This window comes from Rhinolophus hipposideros, assembly GCF_964194185.1.
Source record: "Rhinolophus hipposideros genome assembly, chromosome: 5".
Lineage (NCBI taxonomy): Eukaryota > Metazoa > Chordata > Mammalia > Chiroptera > Rhinolophidae > Rhinolophus > Rhinolophus hipposideros.
The window spans coordinates 5,253,278-5,276,230 of record NC_138051.1 but is presented as its reverse complement, the minus strand read 5'-3'; the positions used below and the strand labels follow the sequence as shown (position 1 = coordinate 5,276,230).

General features: G+C 42.7%; 1 protein-coding gene across 1 annotated transcript in view; it reads left to right on the top strand.

Annotated features, from left to right (window-relative positions):
* Positions 1-22,953, top strand: part of THSD4 (thrombospondin type 1 domain containing 4) — a 578,057-nt gene that overhangs the window by 242,452 nt on the left and 312,652 nt on the right. Inside the window, exon 7 of the mRNA XM_081050341.1 lies at positions 16,623-16,759. Coding sequence (XP_080906467.1) covers positions 16,623-16,759 — 137 coding nt within the window. The remainder of the gene's footprint in view (positions 1-16,622; positions 16,760-22,953) is intronic.

Sequence of the window (22,953 nt, the reverse complement as noted above, 5' to 3'; positions counted from 1 at the left end):
CAAATGCCAGGCAATTTGTCTACAGGTCTAACCAGCATCTTTTCTGCTGCATTTCTTTGAACGCAGTTGCATTTTGAAGGTCTGAATGGGTCCTAAAGACCTTGGCTATGGAACCATAATGCTGGCAGCAGCAAGTTTTGCAAAATGGCTTTGAATCTCAGTGAGATTGAGAGGAAGGCTACACCTCATTTAACTCAATGGCCACCATCCAAATTGTCCCACAGTCAAGAAGTGGGATGCTTTTCATGCTGCTTCTGTACACATCCTTTGTTCTTCCTTTTTGTCTTTGCCCATCCTTTCCCCCAAATATCACAAAACATGGTTTCAGCTGGAGGTTTCAATTAGGTTCTGGCATGATGAGCTCATGCCCCGCTTTGTGTGGCCACCACAAGGACATCCTTCCCGGCGCTTCCTCTGAGGGGGAGCTGGGGCTGCTGAATTCCCTTTTCATGCTGCCACAAGGCAACCCGCTTCTCATTTGTCCAAATCCTTGTTTGTCTTGGGGAAGTGAAATGCTTGCATTTGATTGTGATTGGGATAGATTGACGCCTTTTAAAGTCCCCTGGAGGAATGAAAGGCAAGCTTACTCAGGGGGATTATCCCCAGTATTGAGTCCAGTTGAATGTGGAGGGCTGCCTTCGTTTGGTAAATAGTGGTGGAGGGGCCCGCCCCCTGCCTTTTTCTCCTGCCGGTTGGGCATATTTGGACAGTACGTGCTCTGCCTGCAGAGAGGCCTGAAAAAAGTCTCTTAGCAAATAACTGGTGCCTGAAAGGAACAAACGAGGCTGGATGGTGAGCCTCTTCAGGGTCACAATTTCCACCGTAAGGTAAAGATGATCACTGGCCACACTTGCCATGTAAATCCAATGGGCTGCCATGCAGGAGTAAATTTACCAAGCCGTCAAGGAGGAGACGCTTGGTTCTGGGCTCTTATAGAATCTCCGGGCAAAGGATGGAGTCCAGCTGGTGGAATCAGCCACTTGCTAGGGTCCTTTGTGTCTGTCCCTGTGTTTATGCATGTGCAAATGGCCCCTGCTCTGTCTGGCTTGCTGTTTATTTTGTTTGGAAAGCTTCTGGCTGTCTGGGATTGTATCTGTTCATTCCCCTCTGTATAGAGGCATGTAAATGAGCTTGTTAATTCAACTGAGCAATTGATTAAGCTGTTTTTTAATGTGCTCAGCCGCTGTCCCGGGCCCCACAGTAGGCATGAAAGAAGCCCCAGTGAGGTCTCTCTGTGCCTCGAGCAGCACCAAGGTCCTTTCTAAGCCGCCTGTTCTTGGCTGTGAAGTTAGAAGATCAGACTAGCTGATTTCTAGGACTCTTCATGCTCTAAGGTTCTTGGATTGAGGTCATTGTGTTACCAGAGAACAAGGGTTCTTGTATGGTTGCAGGAAGGCATTCCAGGACGTCCTGAAAAAGCCATGCGAACAAAGCCAAGCAAGCAGTGGATTTATTAAAAGAAAGGAAACAGTACATTCTCAAGATGGCGTGACAGTGGGCAGGCCTAGAAGAGCAACTGCACCAAAGAACAAAGAGGCTTAGGATTTTATTCGAATGAGGGCGCAAAATAATCAGGAGTGGTGTCGCAGCATTCCCAGGGCTAGTCTTTGCTGACTACTCCTTCCCATGGGGAGGTGGGATTCCCTGTTCTTACTTGGAACCTTGTGGGAACTGTCATAGTGACACATGGGCTGGAGATTTTTCTTGGCTGCTCTGCTAATAACATTATAATCCATTATAATTAGTCGCATAGCTACACCTTTTCTTAAGAATGATCTCACCTCCTCTCTTTCCTATGTTTCCCCACACTTCCTCCTTCCTTCGTACCCCGTCTCTCCCTGTGGTCCTGTTCTTTCTACCTATGGTAACAATTGGAGACAAAAAGACATCAAGCCAGCTAAAAAATAAAACCTATTGTGATTAAGAATACAGATGAGTTATGTAGAAAAACGTGTTCTTTGGTTGTATCAGAATAATGTTGCTAGCAAATAAAAATAATGCTCAGTTACATTTCAACTTCACATAAACAGATAATTTTTGATTATAAGTATATCCCCTGTAATACACATCGTACATCTGAAAATTTTAACTAGGCACGCTGCATTTTGTCTGGCAACCCCAATCCTGAGAGATCATGAGAACTGTGACTCAGAGAAGCGCCACCTATCCAGGCGTGCTCCTTTCTAGGATGTCTTGCTCTGCTCTCCAGCCACACGGGCCACCTTTCCACTCCTCCTGACACAGGGCTTTGCACAGGCCGGTCCCTCTGCTTGGGATGCTTCCTTCTTAGCCCCTCCCTCACAGCACTAACTCATGCTTCAGATTTCAGTTCAAAAGTCACTTCCTCAGTGAAACCCTTCCTGATACCCTAGAAGGAGTCGATGTCTCTATTCCATTATTCCTGGGGCGACTGCCTTCACAGCACTTGCCCCAATTTTTAATGTTTGTATATTTCACACACATATGCTGACCGTGGGGTTCGTGTCAGTAGGCATTCTGGACATTCTGGATAGGTGTACCAAAGAAGTAGAGCCACAGAGGTAAGAATGGCCGCGGTGTTTCCAGAGAAGTGAAGAGAGCAGTTGACTAGTTGGTTTAAGACCCAATAGTAGAGAACAATGTCCTTGAAACCCATCTGAGGATAGATGTTCTGAGGCCAGTGAAGAACTCGGGACGGCTATGAGAAGATGATGGAAGTCATTCTCCACTGGGTTTTGTTAAATCCCAAAAGGGGCAGCCGAGTCCGAGAGCCCTCCGTGGGGCTGCTAAGGACCACTGTCTGAGGATGGCAGAGGGCATCAAGTCGGAAATACCCACTGAGCGCCGCTGCGTCCCAGGTGCACAGCACGTGCCAATCACGAGCAGGCCGCACACTCAGGCGAGACACAGGCGATGCCCACTCTTTCTGTTCCATCTTATCCTGCAGTCAAGTTGAGACAAGGTGACCTGGGGTTCCCTAAAGCCTTTCCCTGATTTCTGAGAACTTTTCATGTGAAAAAGTTCCTTACCTGAAGCCATAAAAACTTTCTTCCTACTGAAACCTTCTTCCAGTGTCTTACCATGTCTGCTCTTCAAAGTTTGGAAGAGAGATTAGTGCCTTTGTTGGGTCCATTACTGTGTTTTCAGGTATGTGGACTTGCTTCTTCGGCCCACATATCCGTGCAGTAACATTTTCCACCTATGGACCAGCCACTGTTGTGTTCTGATCCCTGTTATTACGCCGGCCTGCTGCCCACAGACTGAAAGACACGTGTCTACACACACACAATTGTATATACACATACATGCATGTATATACGTACACATAATACACACATCATAATAAACATGTATATGCACATGCACATAACACACATATATGTACATGCATATATACACACATGCATTCCTACATGTACCAGTACACATGTATACATAATACACACATGTATACGTATGCACACATACATACATTTATATATACGTATAGATATTTTTAATTAAGATGATAACAGCAGGAGATGGGAAGTAAAGCCACCCTCGTCTGGGTATTGCCTGCAGAGGTGGTACTATCCCCTCTGCCTCTGAGTTCCCCTGGCTTCTGAGGCTTTGACTTGACATGGCGTTTGCGCCAGAGTTCCCGTCACCGACTTCCTTCTCAGAGCTCTCAACAGCCTCAGTCCTTGACAAGAAGAACCCCAGCCACGCTGTTTTTCTGGAGGATGTGTATACATTCCATATTTTAATATGTCCATATTTGCTCGGAGAGAGATGTATTTTCCCAAGCCATGAGAAACTGGTTAAGCCTCCCGCTTCTCTTGAAGCTGTCAAGCTGCTTTCCTGACTGTTAGCCAAACTGGCTTTCTACTGGCTGAACCCCCTTCAAACTCTTAGTTTTTATGAAATGTAACATTGTAAGATGTAACACTACATGTCACACAGCTTGAATAGTTTTGAACAGCATGGTGTTTTTTCCACAATGGTATTTGTTTTCAGTCACTTTTTCCAGCTTTAGATTTACTGTGTATGACATGAGAGTAAAAAGAAAACATTTCAGAAAAGGGCTGGATAACTTGAACAAAGTTGGCTTAGCCAATTCCCATGGAACTACATGTCTAGGAATTTTCTCCAAATGGGAAACTACTGCTGTTCCATGTTCTGCTCTCCAGAAGAGTACAAAGAATGCAAGCCGTGGTGCTTCACAGAACTCGAGACAGGTCTCTTCATTCTTTCCACAGGCACGTCGGTCTTGCATGACCTGGGCTACTGGTCCCCCTCTGCAGCCCCATCTCCTTGCATCTCCCCTCGCTCTCTGCTTGCGCCATGGAGAATGTCTCTCAGGTCCTTGACAGGCCCGTGCCTGGCCTTTGGGTGTGGTCTTTGGTTTCCCTCTGCCTTCAGTGCTCTTCTCTCCGCCCCTCCCTCTCACACGGTAGACTCCTACTTATCTTTCAGGGTTACAATTTCACATTTCTTTGTGTGGATACTTAATGAATTCCTGCCTTTCCCATGACATTGCAGCTACCGAAGGTCGAGGACCTGGTCTCTTTTTCTTATCATTTCCTCAATACTTACTGTAGTACCTGGAATAAGGTAGACTCTCAATACATAGTTGCTGAGTGAATGAATTCATAAAATAAATGAATTCTGATCGCTTCATGAGGGCAGAGCCTCTGTCTTATTAACTTGCTTAAAACTAGATTCTGGCACACAATAGGTGCCTAATAAATGTTCATTGGATGAGTAAACAAGCATTGCTTCCTATGTGGCACCGTGTCAAGTACTGTCCTTGACTTCAAGGAAGTGCGTTTCTACTTAGAGAGGTAATATGTACTCGGATGAAAGAGTTAAGTGTTCAGTAGGGCACCCAAGAATCAGACTTGGCTTCTGAGTCAAACCTCGATTTGAATCCTGTTGACGCTACCACTTTCTAGCGGTGTGGCTTTTAGCAAGTTAATTAACCTCTGAGGTTTGGGTTCCTCATCTATACCATGGGATAATAATAATTCCTATTTCACTGAGTTGTAAGGGTAATATGGCATAATACCTATGCAGTGCCACACACAGTCTCAGTACATTGCAAGCACTCTAGCATGTTAGGTGTCATTATTAATTTAGGAAATCCCTATGTATCTTAAGTGTGGTAAGGTCATTGACAGACAACGTGACTCCAGGCAAGTCTTTCCATTTTTCTAAGCTTCAATTTTGTACTATGTGAAATGAGAGAATTAGGTAATGAAACATTTCTAACATCAAATACACGTATTTTCTACACCAAGCAATTCTCCAGTTCTCGGTGGACACCCACTGGTGTCCTACAATTTAATTCAATTCTGACACTAACTACCTGGAGGTAGTGCAGACCCTACAGCTTAAGGGCTCAATCCCACAAGACCACCCCTCAGTTCAGACACCAATCACAAGTAATGGGTCCCCAAGTAACCCACACTTCTGTCCAACTTGGCTACATATCAGAGGTCCCCACAAGGTTCCCGATAATTTGCTAGAATGGCTCCTGAAACTCGGGGAAACAGTTTACTTATTATTATCAGTTTACTGTAAAGAAATAAATAGCCAGATGGAAGCAATGCATAGGGCCAGGTATGGGGGAAGGGGCACGGCGCCTCCGTCCCCTCTGTGGGCATGCTACGGCAGACAGTAGGTGCTCAATAAACAGTAAACACATAAATATTGTAAAAGGTGCGAATACGTTAGGCAGCCAAATCTAAATGTAGATGCTAAAGAGAAGTTCCTTTTCCCTCTCTGCTTTCTGAACACTGTGTACCATACGTGACCACCCAGAAGAGAACTTTCTCTTTGCAAGGCCTCGGGATGGTTGTAGTCTTTACTGGCTGTCTTGCATGGATAAAACTGGAACCTTTCATTCAGTTAGCTGAACACCATGCCATGTGTCAGTTTTGGCAGTGCATTTTCAGAGTGTCCACACAGGTCTGATTGCCCGGTAGGTGGGTCTCCTTTCTCCATCCTAGTTCAGTCGCATCAATTAAGGCAGTGGTTCAAAAAGTGGGGTTCCTGGACCAACAGCCTTGGCGTCACCCAGGAACTTGTTGAAAATGCAGATTCAGGGGCTCCACCCCAGACCGAATGAATCAGACTCCCCAGAAGTGGTCACCATCAAGCTGTGCTTTCACAAGACCTCTGGGTGATTGTGAGTACACGAAAAGTTTGAGAATCATGGCGTTACAGTGCCCCAGACTAAAACTGTTTAAGTGTGAGACGCGCTAAGAGGCATTGAACGTCTGTGCAACATGGAGCCAATGATTTTTCGGGATTTAAGAAAAGACGTTTTTGTTCAAGGTTTCTGATCCAAATCCCCAGCCTGTTCAGATTGTCCGTTCAGTAAGACTCAGCAGGGTACTGCTTGTGAACTTCTACAATTTTAATTACATAGTTGCAAGTATCGGACAGAAGGTTAGGGATATCAGCCGATTGATAAACTGTATCTTTTTGCAATTAAGGTTTAACAATGGCATGCGCCCCAAACAATTTCCTTTTCAGAACAGGCGGAGCTAAGCATTGGACTGTCTCGGGCCTGTGCTGACTTTTTCAGAACAGTTTTCTAATTCCAGAGAAGAGGCTGGGCTCTTAGAAGCTTTCTCCTCCTCTTACTTTCCATAACTCTGTCCTGGACAATGCGGTCTAGGGGAAGGCAGTTTCAATGGTAATCCTCCGCGTCTAGTCCAGAATTTGGAGTCCACGGGCAGGCAGCCCCTTTGTCATAAATAGGCGGTGGCGGGGGTCACGCCCGCGCTGCGCAGGCTCTGCTGCCCCCCGGGCTGTCCACGCAGACCCACGGCCGCGAACCCCACGTCCACTGCCCGGGCTTTGAGCAACCCCCTTTTAATGTGATTTACACCCCGCGTGTACACGTAAGACTTTGCAGCCACATGTTTCTGATTCGTTTACAGTTCACTCATCAACATGCTTTGGGTAAGCAGCCTGCCACGTCGGAGTTTTACGAGCTGCGTTTACGAGGTTGCTTTTCTTGAACCGGGATATCGTGTATTCTACCAAAAACACGGAACTTGAGCCTGGGAAAGGAGGGCTTCGGGGCTAAACTTGGAGTGAACTTGTGAAGTTTGAATGGATCCGGAACTAAGCACAGATGTTATCCCTTCTCCGAGAATAGCCTCGTGTATTTATTCACAGAACCTACTCCGTTTGCTTACCTGAGGCTTTCCCCCTGCTTAAATGAGGAGGGAGAAAGTGCAATTGTGGGAAAAGCTTGAAGCTCTTTTCCTGCCACTTTGGGCTCCTTCCATCCTTCTGGGAGGCTCCCTCTTGCTTACTAAGACCTCATGCAAACGAGGTAGTAGCAAAACTAGCTAAAATCTAGAACCTCCATGCTTCAGCAACATTCTGCTCTCCCACTTATGCAAAGTTCCTGAAAAGACAAGGAGTTTTACAGCTTTGTGTTAACTTTGAATAGAAATGGGAGGGACCGACCATTGCTAATAACTGTGCAGAAAGATTCTATTTCTGAGAACCTGAATTGTTGGAGTTATTACGTTCTTTTTAAAATTAATTTTTATTATTTAACCCAAGTTTTGCATACATGTATTTTACAGTCAAATAGTTCTACAAACTTTGCCCCCACACCAATATTTCTTACGCCCTGACTATTTTAAGTGTTGTTTTGATATTTACCTTCTTATCACTGAATAATGCTTACATTGTTACACCTGGATTTTTCAGTTTCAAGTATTTTCTGTTGAAAATGAGGATATAGCCCTCTTTCCTCATTCTCGGTCTTCACCTCACCACATGTGGGCTCTTCCCATCCCCCACCCTCTTATCATAATTATGTTGTAATTTCAGTTAGATTAATAACCATTGTTTACATGGGGACCATGTGCATATGTTCATAGCAGAGCCATATAGTGTACTAGCTTAGGTTAGCACTCTAGGGCATCATCGATCCTGAGGTAGACATTTGTGCCCAGTGTTTATCAGAGAGTGAACCTGGAACACTGTGTGATTGGAGAGAAGGAGAAGCTGGGCTGGGACAGTCACACAAAAGTCGCACCTGGTCCCACTGGAAGCTCTGAGCTGGGATAAGCCCTGCAGAGTTACCCAAAATTGAACCTGGATGGGCCTTTGCATTACCAGATGGACTGGTCACTGGATGGTGTCTATCTCTGGGGAGGAGTTTCAGCCTTGGTTGAGGGGCTCCCTTAGGCTGATGGAAAGTTCCAGAAAGACACAGCTATCAGCTACCAGCAGGCAACACTCCCAGCTAATGGATGATCACGGTTGATGATCTGGGCATCACGCTGTAGTGTACACACCATATACTGTGATTACTTTTCCTGAATTCCATTTTTTCCTTTCTTGTTACTAAATACCTTTTGTTTTCAGTATGTCTTCTTATTTATGTACTTCACACTTAATGCAACCCCAAGCTCTCTAAATTGTGCAAATCTTTCAATAACTTGACATCTCAATATCTTATCATCACAATATCCTAAAATTGATTACGTATTTTATTCATTTCATGTCCTTGAAGAAATGTCTCCTAAAACCTTCTTACCTGCTCCAGTCTTTCCCTCGGGCACATCTGTCTTACCAGGGGCTCTTTTCATCCTAATCCTCTGCACTCTCTCTGCTTCTCTCTTGGGTTACGTCTTTGATTTCCTGGATCCCACACATTATACTCTCTTGGTTTCGTCCTTCATCGTGATGATATAATACATCCTCCTGCAAGTGTACATGACAGGTAAATGGTTTGAGAATTGAATTTCTGAAAATGCCTTTATTTTTTCATAAGTGTTGAATATTCGACTAGATACAGTATTAATTCTAATTTGGAAATACTTTCCCTCAAAAGTTATGAGGCATTGCTGTTATCTTCTAGCTTTCAGAGTTATTTTTGAGAAATCCAGTACCATTTTGTTTGTTTCCTCTCTGGTAACTTGTGTTATCTTTTCTTTGTTCCAAGTGTCTTGAAATTTCACAGTCACGTGCCTTGGTGTTGTTCATTACTATCCATTTATCAGGAGATGTCCCCATAGGTCCCCTGCGCTCCTACAGGTCTTGCGGAGTATGCCAAGAATGTAAGACCCTGACCACTTTTCAACCAGGGCCTTTCTCAGGGTTGTGTTTGCAGTGAGCAACCTTGAGGGGTGAAACACATTTCTGTCCAGGACAAAGAGCAGGGCTCCTCTTTGCTTCCCATAAAAGCAATGGGTTCCTCAAGCTCAGTGCTCCTGAGCTGCCATGCAAATCCATTGGTGTGCAGCATCCATCTGGGCTCCTGCACGTTGTCCCCATGGGAACTTGGGGCAAGGGGTACTGACACAAACACACTGATGCCCGTTCTGCTTGCTCTTCCTTGAGCAATAAAGTCCTTTATCTCTGACTGAGGAGTCTTTTATCTTCTGTCTGTATCCATGAATCAGTAACAGGCTAACTTATTAATTATAAGGAGGGTAAAATCAAATCCCACACCTAACACCATTGTCCTGAGCACTTTCTGGGCTCCTTCAATCTGGAAACAGAAATTTTCTTGAGTTATTTATTTGATGATTTCCTGGGGATCCAGGAAACTAACTCCTGCTGCTTTTCTTTTTAAATAACAGATTTATTGAGATAAAATTCACATACCATGAAAACCACCAATTTAAATAGTTCAGTTTAGTGGTTTTAGTATATTTAGAAAGTTGTGCAACCATCACCACTACATAATTTCAAACATTTTCATCACTCCAAGAAGAAAATCCGTACCCATTAGCAGTCACTCCACATTCTTCTCTTCTTCCTCCAGCCCCTGGCAGCCACTCATTTACTTCCTATTGCTATAGATTTGCCTATTCTGAACATTAAATATAATTATAAAATATGTGGCTTTTTGTGACTGATTTCTTTCACTTAGCATAATATTTTCAGGATTTATCTATGTCATAGCACGTATCAGTACTTCACAATTTTTATCTTTGAATAATATTCCATGTATTGATGTTACACATTTTGTTTATCCATTAATCCATTGAAGGATATTTGGATTATTTCTACTTTTTAGCTATTATGAGTAATGTTATGAATAGTTATGTTCAATTTGAGTATGTACAATTTGAACATGAAGATGCATGTTTTTATTTCTCATAGGTATCTATACCAGGAAGTAGAATTTTGGGGTCACATGGTAACTTTATGTTTGATATTCTGAAGAACTGCCAAATGTATTCCAAGGAAGCTGTTCCTTTTTACAGTCCTATCAGCGTTGTACAAGAATTCTGATTTCTCTACATCCTTGCCAACACTTATTATTGTTCTTATTTTAGCCATCCTTGGACTATGAAGTGGTTTTGATTTTTCATTTTGCTAATGATTTATATCTCATTGTGATTTTGATTGTATTTCTCTAATATTGAGCATCTTTTCATGTGCTTATTATCCATTTGTGTATCGTCCTTAGAGAAATGTATATTCGGATTCTTTGTCTATTTTTAATTGGGTTATCTTTTTATTGTTGAGTTATAAAAGTTCTTCATAGATTCTAGATACAAGTCCATTATCTGACATATGATTTGCAAAAATTTTGTCTCATTCAATGGGCTGTCATTTCATTTTCTCAACGGAGTTTTAGAATGCACTTCAGTTTGTTTATTTTATCCTTTGTCACTTGTGCTTTTGTTATATCATCTAAGAAACCACTGACTAAGTCAAGATCATGAAGATTTACACCTGTTTTGTTCTGAGAATTTTATAGTTCTAGCTTTTACATTTAGGTTGATGATCCATTTTGAATTAATTTTTCTATATAGTATGATATAGAGGATTAACTTCATTCTTTTGCAAGTAGATATGCAAAGTTATCCCAACACCATTTGTTACAAAGACAATTTTTCCATCACAATTGGAAAAATTGAGGGTCCCACAATTGTTTTAGCACCCTCATCACAAATCAGTGGACAACAAATATAAGAGTTTATTTCTGGACTCTCAATTCTATTCCACTGCTCTATATATCTAACTTTAGGATAATATCACACTGTCTTCATTAAAATCAGAAAATATGAGTCCTCCAGCTTTGTTTTTCTTTTTCAAGGTCGTTCTGGCTATCCTTGTCCCCTTGCAGTGCAATACAAATTTTAAGATCAGCTTGTCACTTTCTACAAAAAAAGTCAGCTGGTATTTTGATTGGGATTGCTTGAATCTGAAAATCAGTTTGGGGAATATTACCATCTTAACAATATTAAGTCTGTTGATTCATTAACATGGATAGCATTCCATTTATTTAGATCTTCCTTAATTTCTTTCAACAATGTATGACAGTTTTAGTGTCTAAGTCTTATACTTTTTTTTGTTTAATTTATTCCTAAGTATTTTTTTCTTTTTGATGGAACTGGGTTCTTAATTTCATTTTCAGATTGCTCATTAATAGTGTATAGAAATAAAATTGGGTTTTGTATATTGATCTTGTATCCTGTAACTCTGATTAACTTGCTTATTATTAGTTCAAGTAATTTTTGGTGCATTTTTTTGGATTTTCTATATACAAGATTATGTCCTCTATAAATACAGGTAGTTGTATTTATTTCTTTTTAATCTGAATTCTTTCTCTTTTTCTTGACTAATCTCTCAGGATAGAAGTCATTTTTATTTCTGTAAAATCAGTAGTAATGTCTCCTCTTTATTCTTGGTATAGTATTTTTAAGTCTTCTCTTCTTTATTTTTGGTCAGTCCGTATAAAAGTTTCTCAATTTTATCGATCTTTTCAGATAACCAACTTTGGGTTTCATTGGTTTTCTCTATTGTCTCTCCCTTTTCTGTTTAATTTAGTTACATCCTTCATTCCATTGCCTTTGGGTTTAGTTTTTTAGCTCTCCCCCCCGCCCCGCCAGTTCTTAAGGTAGGATATTAAGTTGTTGATTTGAGATATTTTTTCACAAGATGTTTACAACTATAAATTTCCCACTAAGCACTGCTATAACTATATCTCATAAGTTTGTTGTTGTTTTTTTAATTTTTATGACTCTCAAAGTATTTTCTGATTTTCCATGTGCTTTTTTTCTTGATCAGTTGTTTAGAAGTGTGTTGTTTAATTTCCACATATTTTTGAAATCCCCAAATTTCTTTTTGTTATTAATTCCTAATTTTATTCCGTTGAGGTCAGTGAGCAAAATTTGTATGATTTCAGTCCATTAAAATATATTGAGGCTTGTTTTATGACCTAACATTTGTTCTTTTCTGGAAAGTGTTTCATGTACAGTTGAGAAGAATGTGAATTCTGTTACTGTTGGGTGGTGTGTTCTATAGATATCTATTAGGTATAGTTGGCTTACAGTGTTGTTCAAGCCTTCTATTTCCTTGTTGATCTTCTGTCTTGTTGTTCTATCCATTATTGAAAGTGGGGTATTAACATTTCAAGTTATTATTATTATTGAATCTCTTTTAGGTTCTTCCAGGTTTACCTTCATGTATTTTGGGACTCTGTTGGCTTCCTGATGGATTGACCCTTTATCATTATAAAATGCTCTTATTTGTCTTTAATAATGATTTTTGTCTTAAAGTCTGTTTTGTCTATTATTAGTATAATCACTTCCGTTGTCTTTTGCTAATGTTCTCATTGCTTTTATAAAGGAGTTCGTTTTCAGAGGCTTTAGACAACCATTCTGGAAAGTGGAACCTCTAACTGCTTCTTAGACACCCTTACAGACAATTTCGCTGTTTATAGGACTCATTCTTCTTTATTTCCAAAGTTACCATTTGGAAATGCTATGATACAGGTAGATTTGTTGCTTTAATTCCTGTTTAGGATCAGTTTGCTTGGGTCTGCTAAGTCATTACCATGGGTCTTTCTGCTTTCCACCTTCCAAAATTTTGTAACTATTAATTCCTTTTCAATTTTCTTTGTTTTTTTACACTAGCAAAAGTGTCTTTACTCATATTAATGGCATTTCCAAAGGAACAAAGCTCAGTGAGTGGTTTAAATATTTAACTTTATTTGAGGGTTAACCCTTTAACTGCTAGCTGCTTTATTCTAACTAGCCCGAATTTTCTTCTATATTCTCCAACATTTCTTTTTTTAAAAAATTATCAGAGGGCTGTCTTACTATCAGGGATCCAAATACCTGGCAATATCCTAAATTTAATTCAAGATAGTGCTTATATTAAATTTAAATTTAGACGTGGAATTTAAACATCCTTAATTCAAAATAAGAATGGTCAGCTGCTTCCAAGTCTGTTCACTACTTGATTTTCCTCGGAGCAGTAGTTCCCAAACTTGACTGTACACCAGAATCACCTGGAGGGCTTGTTAAAATACAGGCTGCCCAGCTCCATCCTCAGGGTCTCTGACTTAGGAGTTGGAGGTCAGGCCCAAGAATTTGCATTTTCAACAAGTTTCCAGGTGATGGGGATGTTTCTGGTCCTGGGACTAAATTGGGAATCACTGCCTGAGTGTGTGGAAGGTAAAGGTGTCCCCATTGGGTGTGGGGAGGACATTTAGGAAGCAGCTGAGAACAGAGAAGGAGAGGAATAAGAGAGCGATAAACAGGAAGTAGAAGGATGTGCTCACTTACTCTTATCCGATTGCACCCACCTCGTGGCCACTCCTTTGTTGTCTCCATGACAAAACCATGACAAAATTGGCTTAGAGAAGCAACTCTTGGCATCAGAATTGTAATTCTGTTTAAAGAAAATAAAAGGAGTGAAGTGACTCTCGATGAAAAATCTTAAACTGAAGGCCCGGAAATGTATTTTTATGTGAAATTTTAAAGTGGTTGGGGAGTATGTGCAGAGTCTGGAGACGTCAGTCCTTATGTAATTTTATGAGAAGCACTAGGTTGAGTGTTGCTAAGGGAACAGGATCTAGGCAGTTTTGTTGGGAAGGTACTTGTCCACAGGCTGAAGTTATCTCCTGAGATCCCCCTTTTCCCTTGTTGTAAGTCTGAAGGCAGGGACACTGTCTAAGTCACATAGGCAGAGGCTCAGACCTAGTGGTTGGTTTAGGCCACAGGAAGGAAGAGCCCAGACTTAAGGCCATTCCTCTGGGTAATTTCATGTGGCCATTTGGAGATTCTGCCATAATTATCTCAGTTTTGGCCATGTTATTTTGTTCTTAGCAGGTTCTTTGGGGGGCCGGCCCGGTGGCTCAGGTGGTTGGAGCTCCTTGCTCCTAATGCCCAGGTCACCGGTTCGATTCCCACATGGGCCAGTGAGCTGCGCCTTTTACAGCTAAGATTGTGAACAACAGCTCTCCCTGGAGCTGGGCTGCTGTGAGCAGCCAGAGGTTGGCATGAGCTGCCACGGGCTGCTGTGTGCTGCCATGAGCAGCTGGTGGCCAGCATGAGTGGCCGGCAGCCAGGTGAGCCACTGCAGCCAGTGAGAGCTACCGTGAGCTGCTGTGAGCAGCCAACTGACTAATGGCGACCAACTGCCTCAGCTGGGGGGAGCACAAGGCTCATAATACCAGCGTGGGCCAGGGAGCTGTGTCCTACACAACTAGACTGAGAACAACGGCTTGAACCGGAGTGGGGTGGGGGGAGGCAGAAGAAAGGGGGAGGAAAAAAAAAGAATGTTCTTCGGTAGTATGATTACAGATATTGAGAAATAAATTTGTAACTGCAAAGGATAGAGGTGGTTGGGAGGAAGCCAAGAGAAATGAGAACTCAAAACTCTTGCCCCATATGAGGCTGCCATTCAGACACTCATTACTTAAAATGCAAGTATCCTGGATACTTCCTGCTGTCACTTCAGAAAGCCAGGAGCTGGGAAGAGAGGAAACAGATTCTAGATAGATAAATGACATGAAAAAGCAAGTTGTAGGAAACTAGTTTTAAACTCTAACCTACCACTTCATTTTTCTAGGCCTTTGTGTTTTGTTTGTATTTTATCTATATAATGATGGGTTAGTTTTAGATAATTCCCAAAGTTGTTTTTGTCTTTGGTATTCTTTGATTTTTTTTTCCCCCAAGATCGCCTCTTATATCTTTTGGGCAGGCAGAGTAAGAAACCAAGTCTCTTGACTTCTAAGATAGAGCTCAGGATATCTAGAAGATTCAATTTTCCCTAACCCATGTGGTCCCAGGGGCTCCATATTATTTCCTGGTAGCAGTTTTCAATGGCTTTGGAGGAGAAGGAAATCCATTGCTAGGACAGTCAGGCAGCTACACTGGGGAAAATATGATGTATTGTCTTGGTTGGAAAAAGTCAGTAGTGTCCAATCCAGTAATCAGATTTTCAGACAAAGGCACAAAGCTGGAACATGCTGTCTATGGTTGAGCATAGCATTAGTCTTCTCTCCAAAAACAGCTGAAAAAAAATCAATGTGTATTTGGCTTGTCTGTCTCTTTTGGATATGGAAATATATCACGCCTGAAAATTTTTTTCATTCTTATTTTGAAGGCAACTAAATTGCTCTGGAAATATTAGCTGTAGTGGTAATTAATTTAGCATTTATTGAGCACCTACTGTGTGCCAGGCTCTGTGTGAAGGGGTTGAAATATAGAGAAACATTCTGAGTGGGGAGAAGGGAGAGAAAGGCCAACAACAAAATAAAAGTGCCACTGTTCATTTATCCATCCCTTTTTTTTATTCCTCAGGGATTTCTTGAGCATTTGTTAGGTGCCCAGCACTGTACTGAGGCCTGGGGATACAAAAGTGAATAAGACAGACAACATACATCCCGGTGGTCCCTCAAGACCATGTTTCAGTGAAGCTTGGTTAACCCTATAGTAGAGAAGGCCAGATCAGCCTGTGATGGGTGGATGTACAGGCGAGATCAGGATCCATGGAGGGCTTCCTGGAAGAGGTGACCTGGGACCTAAAACAAAGTAGAAGCAGTGCTGAACAGTTCAGCAATGGCTGGATAGAGAAAGTGTTTAATTTGGTATAGAATCTAGACTTAGGAAGGTGGTAGGAAATGAGACTCTAAAGGCAAGCGAGGTTGAGCTCTTAAAGACATTTTTATCCCTTGCTTAGGAGTTTGGATTTCAACCTACGGTGATGGGGAAACCACTGAAACATATCATAAGGGAGGAATTATTACAGGAAACTCCAGCCATTTAAAAGAGCATAAAGATGATATAACTGAATAATTTTTAAGTATTTTTTTAAAAGCAGAACATTAAAATTGTGTGCTCACTGTGATTGCTGATATGTCAAATATAATGATGACTATGGCAAAGTATGAGAGGGTGTCTGAAAGTAGAGTCTCTTATTTGTATTGTGAGATTCTTTAAGAATTCTGTTATAATACTCAGCATCAAATCTCTACATATACCAGTAGATTACAGTCCCTTCCCTCTACCATTACATATGGAGAGATCTAATCATATTCATGAAGTCTTAAAAAGTATGCAGTTATAAAATGTCCAGAATAGGCAAATCCATAGAGACAGAAAGTAGATTGGTAGTTGCCAAGATGGGGGGTGAGGGGATAGGAATTGGGAGGGATAGCTAACAGGTACAGGGCTTGTTTTGGGGGTGATGAAAATGTTCTGGAATTAGTGGTAATAGTTGTACAACATTGTGACTATACTAAAAAACACTGAATTGTACACTTTGGTTAAAATGGTTCATTTTATATTATGTGAATTTTATGTCAGTAACAATACAGGAAGAAAAAAGATGCTAACAGTTTGTTTTTTTGTGTGTGTTTTTTTTTTTTTTTGTGGTAGTAAAGGGCAATCGGAAGTGTGAGTTGAACTGCCAAGCAGTGGGGTACCGCTTCTACGTCCGGCAGGCAGAGAAGGTCATTGACGGTACCCCCTGTGGCCAGAACAGCACGGCCATCTGTGTGTCCGGGCAGTGCAAGGTAAGTGCCCCGGGACTGGGGCAGCTGAGCTGGATTCTTGGGGTGTCTGAGCTCTGACTGCCGACTGCTCTGTTTGCCAGGCTGTGGCCTGCTACCTGCCCCCAGCCGGACCATGAGCTCCGGGAGAAGTGGGAGGAGGCAGGCAGCTGCCTCCGCTCTGTGCTTTCCATCTTAGTGAGTCACCATGTCTCACTCTGGCATTTCAATTATTAAGTGATTTATGTTTACACCACATGCTTCAAAAGGGACACAGCGATCTTTGCTCATTGGGTCGGGCCTCCCTTCTTACCTCTGAAGTGGAGGTTATGGAGAGGCCACCGCGGATCAGTCCAGAAATGGTCGGCGTCGTGAGGGTGATGTTTTAAGGGCATGGTTAGTTTATCTTGCTTCCTACCAGAGAGGACAGGCTTCCAAATGGAAGTTGTCTTGTGCCTTTTACAGTAGAAGTTGTACTTTAAACAGGAAGAGTTTTCATCCTCCTTGGACTTCTGAAGTGTGTTCCAGAAACTCCCCCCACTGACATTCTGGGCTTGAGAGAATTCTTGTGGGACACTAACCTTTGACAGAAAGCATCATTTGGTTAAAAATAGGCATCTGAGATGAGATGGCACAAATCCCATAGCTGCATGCACTTGGGCTTGGACTTCCACCCTCCTTTCATCTAGAAATGGAACAGCCGAGCGGAGACTCTAGCAGGTAAATGACTCTTTGGAACCCAGACGGAGATTCTATCTTAATTAACGCTTAAGAGCTGGCAGGACTGATTTTCATCAAAGGAGGAGCGTTTTGGCTATCACATCTGAAAGGTCCTGTCATACTTTGAATGTGAATTGCCACAGTGTTTAGTTTTAGAGCTATTCAAGTGTGATTTATAAGCACAACCTTCCCCTTCCAGCCTTTTTTTTTTAAACAAGATTTCAAATAGGAGGCAAAGTTACTTATCAAAGCAACACGGATATGCTCAGATTTTGAATGAAAGCTAAGAAAGGAAAAAGCTGTCATTTGATATCATTTGCTGTGTGTGAGGGTTCTTTGAAAGAGCAACCCCCCCCAAAGAATTAGGAGGTGGCATACAAAAAGACAGAGGGCCTGATAGGAAGTCCAGTGGAGGCTGAGATGGGCCTGACCTTCAAATTTCCACTTCTTTGGAAAAACCGTTGGGTCTCACACATCCCCGGCCATCCTCAGATAACACCTGCGGGAGTTCTGTTAGAGTTTTGTGGGGTCCAGCTCCACTGGTCTCTGCTTCTAAATGTTACCGAGCCTGAAATAAGGATCCTCAAGCACCCTAGCTTTTTCTTTCAGGTCTTGGATGAACTGTTTTATTTCTTGAACACAGCTGCACACTGCTGGGAGATGGTAGAGTGTAATGGTTAAAACATTCCCTCTGAAGTCAGGTTGCCTGGGTTCAAATCCCGCCTCTCCCACTGATTTACTGTTTGGTCTTGCTCAAGTTTGATCAGCTCTCTGGGCTTTTGTACCTCACGTACAGCATGGGAGAATGGTACTTATCTCCTGTCTTGTAGCGCAGAATCATGAGCTAACACGTGTAAGGCCCTTGTGACAGGTCTGCACTTGGTAAGCCTGCTGGCACGTATCATGATTGTTTATGCCCATATGTCCTGTCGTAGTTGAGTTTTTAATGCAAAAGTATTTGCCTTTTTTTTTTTTTTTTTTTTTTTTTTTTTGTAGATCGTAGATTTGTGAGATTCACATGGTCTTCTGAGGTGGGTTCTCTCACTGTAGTGTGACTCACCAGGGGGTTGCAGATTCTAATTGGATAGGTCTGGGGGAAGGGCTGGAGAGTCTCATCTTCTGACAGGCCCCCATGTGATGGGGGTGCTGCCGGTCTATACTTTGTGTAGCAAAGTTTTAAAGGACACTTCGATTAAAACACAGTTAACAAAGAGCCAGAAATGTAAATACAGAGTGGTGAAATGACTTGGAAGGAAGATGAAATGTGGTCCCTTTCCACTGGGTGAGCATGTTTTCATAGTGTTGCATTAAGTGTCTCTGAACTGATGATATGAAAGAAAAACAAACACTTGTAAGGACATGGGTATGGATTCTTACTAATTGATGAAAACCATTCAAACTGTAGGGCAACACAGTTTAAAGATGATAATTGCTAAAAGACGAGACAAACATTCCCAGGATGTGAGTAGATTAATGGGAATTTGGTGTTATGGGGACGACTTTGACATTCCATCATATTTGCTGTCTGTGCTTTTGCCTGCAATTCACTTCTGGAAGTCGTTGGAACCACTGACTCTCCCATCCACTTTAGAATTTCAGTTTAAATAATCTGAAGTACATTTGCTTCCCAGGCTGAGGTTCTGTTTACTTTGCAACTTTCAAAGGGTAAAGTGTCCTCTTCTGAATATTTGATTGGAATCCCAGAATGCAAATCGCTCTCTCTGCCTGGCTGACTTGTGGCCGAGAGAACTGTCACTCACAGACACGAGTGTCTGCCTCTGACAGAGCTCCAGAAAGCCTCTGCTGGCCACATAAAGTTGAAAAGCAAACCCAGGCTTGCAACCAATGTTAATGAAAAGCAGCAAGCATTAAATAGGACTAAGAGTGAAACCCACCAAAGAGTAACTAGGGGAGAAAGGTGTCCTCTGACACCACGAGAAAGAAAGGCCCTGGGCCCAGGCAGCGGAAGCTGGAGTGCTCTGCTCCAGCCCCCGAAGAGCACGCCCCGCCCAGCTATCTTTACCCGGTTGCCAGTGCGCTGCCCCATTTAGATGCAAGAGTTGGAAAACAGGCAGGAAGCATGCAGACGTCCTTGGACTGGGGGCTGGAGAAAATGGGGGTCCCCCTCCAGTTCTTCAGTGCTGGGTGACACGTCCTTTCTTGACAAGGACTGAAGGATCTCAAATGTTGGCTTCAGGCTGAGGACTGAGTATAGACAGGCTTTGAAGGGAAGTGCTCTGGCCCTGTCTTTTCCTAAAGAACACTATACCTGAAGCTCTCAGACTCTTGTCATCCTCATCCTGACCCCTTCCCTCTAGGTGGCCAGTAGGACCGGCTGACCTGTCTCTGAGAGCTGTCTCTGAGACACGTCCAGCCCTACCCAGTCATTACTGTTATTTACGGGAATGAAATAGCATTTATGTCTAATTAACAGAGATCACAGTAATAACGTCTGTCATTGAGCATCACATGAACGGTGCTGTGATTTGTTTTTAAACTTGATCTCAGCTTTAAACTCTGAAAATGTTTGAATTTTTATAGTTTGATGTGTATTTATTATTTCTGCTCACAAATTAATAAAAATAGAGAAAACTTTGCCTTCAAAGGTATAGCAGGCATTTGAAAGAACAGGGCTGCTTGGATAAAGACTACCAAAAAACAAAAACAAAACCACAACCCCAGTCTTTGCTCCCTGGAGACCAGCCTTTCAGAAACCTCAGGCTTCCAGACCTGAATGATGCTGAAAGAGTCATCCCCCTCCTCCCACCAAAAGTCTGATGGTGAAGGAACAGTCCTTGAGGAAGTACCTTCCAATACAGAGGCTGACGCAAAACCTCAGAAGAGGAAGGTTGGAGCTGATGCAAACTAGTAAGGAACCATTTCTGAGAATTTACCACGTTCCAGACACTGTGCTGTAAGCCTTCCATACGAAATCGTGTCATCAATTCTTTTGTCTTCACAATAACTCTGTCAATAGGAGTTATTGTCCCTGTTTTCCAGAGGACTGTTGAAAAGATGAAATCACTTGCGTGCACTAAATGCTGCCTAAGTGTTGTCTATTAATATTTGACATGTTAGGATGCACCGTTCATCAGAACAGAAATAGTACTTTATGTGTGATGGGTCATGCTTTAGGTCTCCCCTGTTCTGAGTTTACTTTCCTCACTACCTCTTTCCAAAACAGACTATCTTTCCAAAACACACATCAGGACAGGCCTCTCCTTTGCTTTAATTCCATCTGTGGCGCCCCACTGCTTATGGAATAAGGGCCAGGCCCTTCCTCATCTGTCTCCTGTCAGGCATCCCTGGGCCCTCAGTGCTGGCCAGGTTGGGACGCGTTGCTCCCCAGCCCCCAGACTTGCAGGGTGGTGCCTCCCTGAGAATGTACACAGTGCCCCGTCAGCCCAGAGTGCCGCTCTGTGCCCTCTCTTGGTCCACCCCATGGACTCTGATCAAAAGCCACTGGTTGACCCCTTGGGTGCTGTAGGATTCTTCTGTTCCCACTTCTTGTAACTACTTGTTCCCATCGCCCCCGCCTGCCACCCAGCCACCCTGGGAGCAATTCCAGGCACTTTGCTTTAGCAAAATGCCTATCCTTTGAATAGGTGCTTAAAATAAATGAGTAAATGTATTAAGGTATTTGGTGACTCAATCTATTGGATTGCAGCAAATGAAACTATTCTTGAGTGTAGCATAGCGTTTTCTCATGTTTGGCTGGGATGGGCGGTTGAGTGCAGATAAAACAAGGACGTGAAGCCCCTTGGCCAGATCCCCAGAAGCCAAGGCCTGGGAGGTGGAGGAGAGTTCTTGGCACCTCTCAAGCGCCTGTCTCCCTCATCTTGTTTTTAATTTTGCTCCCTCTGAATTTCCCGAGTCCCTGCAGAGCTAATGACAGGAAGAACCTAAGAAATGTGAGAGTGCGTGCTCCATGGTGTCTTCTGTTGAGGGGAAAGAGCCCCCTCTGCCCACCAGCCTTCCTCCTCATCCTTAGTCAGCTGTCACCTTCCATGCAGGGTGTTTCCTGTAGCCCACGTCCGCCCACACTCTGCCGGGGTTTTCACACCTCCTCCCCGGTTGGGACACTGCTAGGCTTCCATCAGGACACGTCAGCAGCCAGTTTTATATTTATTCATTAAATTAAAGCCAGGTAACGCTTTCCAAATATTCAGAGATAAGCTCTGGACCGCGTGTAGGCCTGACTGAGAAAGGTGACATAATGGGTGTGTGTGCGCGTGCGCTGTGGGTGTTCAGGCAATGAATGGTCGTCACCCGCTTTTATGCTGTCTGGAGCCAAACAAGTAGACCCTGCTGGTTTCTCTGCTGGTTTGCCTTCAGTTGCTTTTTTTTTTTTTTTTTTGGTGGGAGTCGGGGGGTTACAGGCTTTATTTTGTGAACTTTGAGTTCTGTTGTTACTTGAAGGAAACCAAGAGAATAATTGCGTTGGGTAAACTGTTCTCCCCTTCACCAGACCTTTGCATAAGTCAGCCTGGAAGCAGGGAGGAGAGCATCTACTCTGCTTGAATTCCCAGCGTGTGACACTTTGTGGACCCCCTCTCGTATCCCCGCCCCAAGCAAACTGTGTTCTAAAAGTCCTTTCTGCTTGTGACCATGAAAATGCTTATCATATTATGATACGGTTATTCTGGCACGTGTTTCAGCTCCTAAAGGAGAGAGAAGGAGTAATATGTGTGTACGTATATACACACATACCTATATTTGTACCCTCAATGCTTTCACATCTGAAAACTATTCAGTAATGTTTTGAAAACAGATGAGTGCATGGACAAGAGCAAGTCAGAAACTGCCTGTGAAAACTCCTTTCCTACAAATAATGGAGAATAGGGTTAATGGAGCACTACAGTTTCGGAGCCCAGGACCTGTTCTCAAGACCTCTTGAAATCTTAAACCTAAAGTAAATCTGATTAAATTTGCTTGATTATATGACAGCTTTCCCATTATCTATGATTTCTCTCATTTTCAAACATTGGGAATAGTAGCTCACATAAAAACCCTGTTTAGGTTTCTTAATTAATACATACTTATTATTATTATTATTAATTATTCATGAACAACCCAAGCAATACATAATTGTTAATTAAATCAACAAATGGTCTTAACTGCTCACTGCCTTACACTGGTCTAGGCGTTGGAGATAAGACAATGGAAAAAAATTAATGCGGCTCCTACCCACCTTGAGCTTAAGATCTAATGGAGAAAGTAATAAATAGAAATGGCTCGTTCACGTGCAAGAATTACAAATTAGGATGAGCGCTATGAAGTTAATGGGGAACTGAAATAGCAAACAGTGGTGGGAGGCACACATGGAGAGCATCAGGGTCGAGACAACATGTGGGGGCGACGCTACTCACTGACCTTGCAGGTCCGGGGGCTTGGAGAAAACATCGGCCACGTCTGCTGCCCAGGCCCCCGTCCACATGCGCTACTGAGTCCCTGACACGTGCAGACAGGCGCAGTTTGTGCCTTCTCCATGCTCCCTG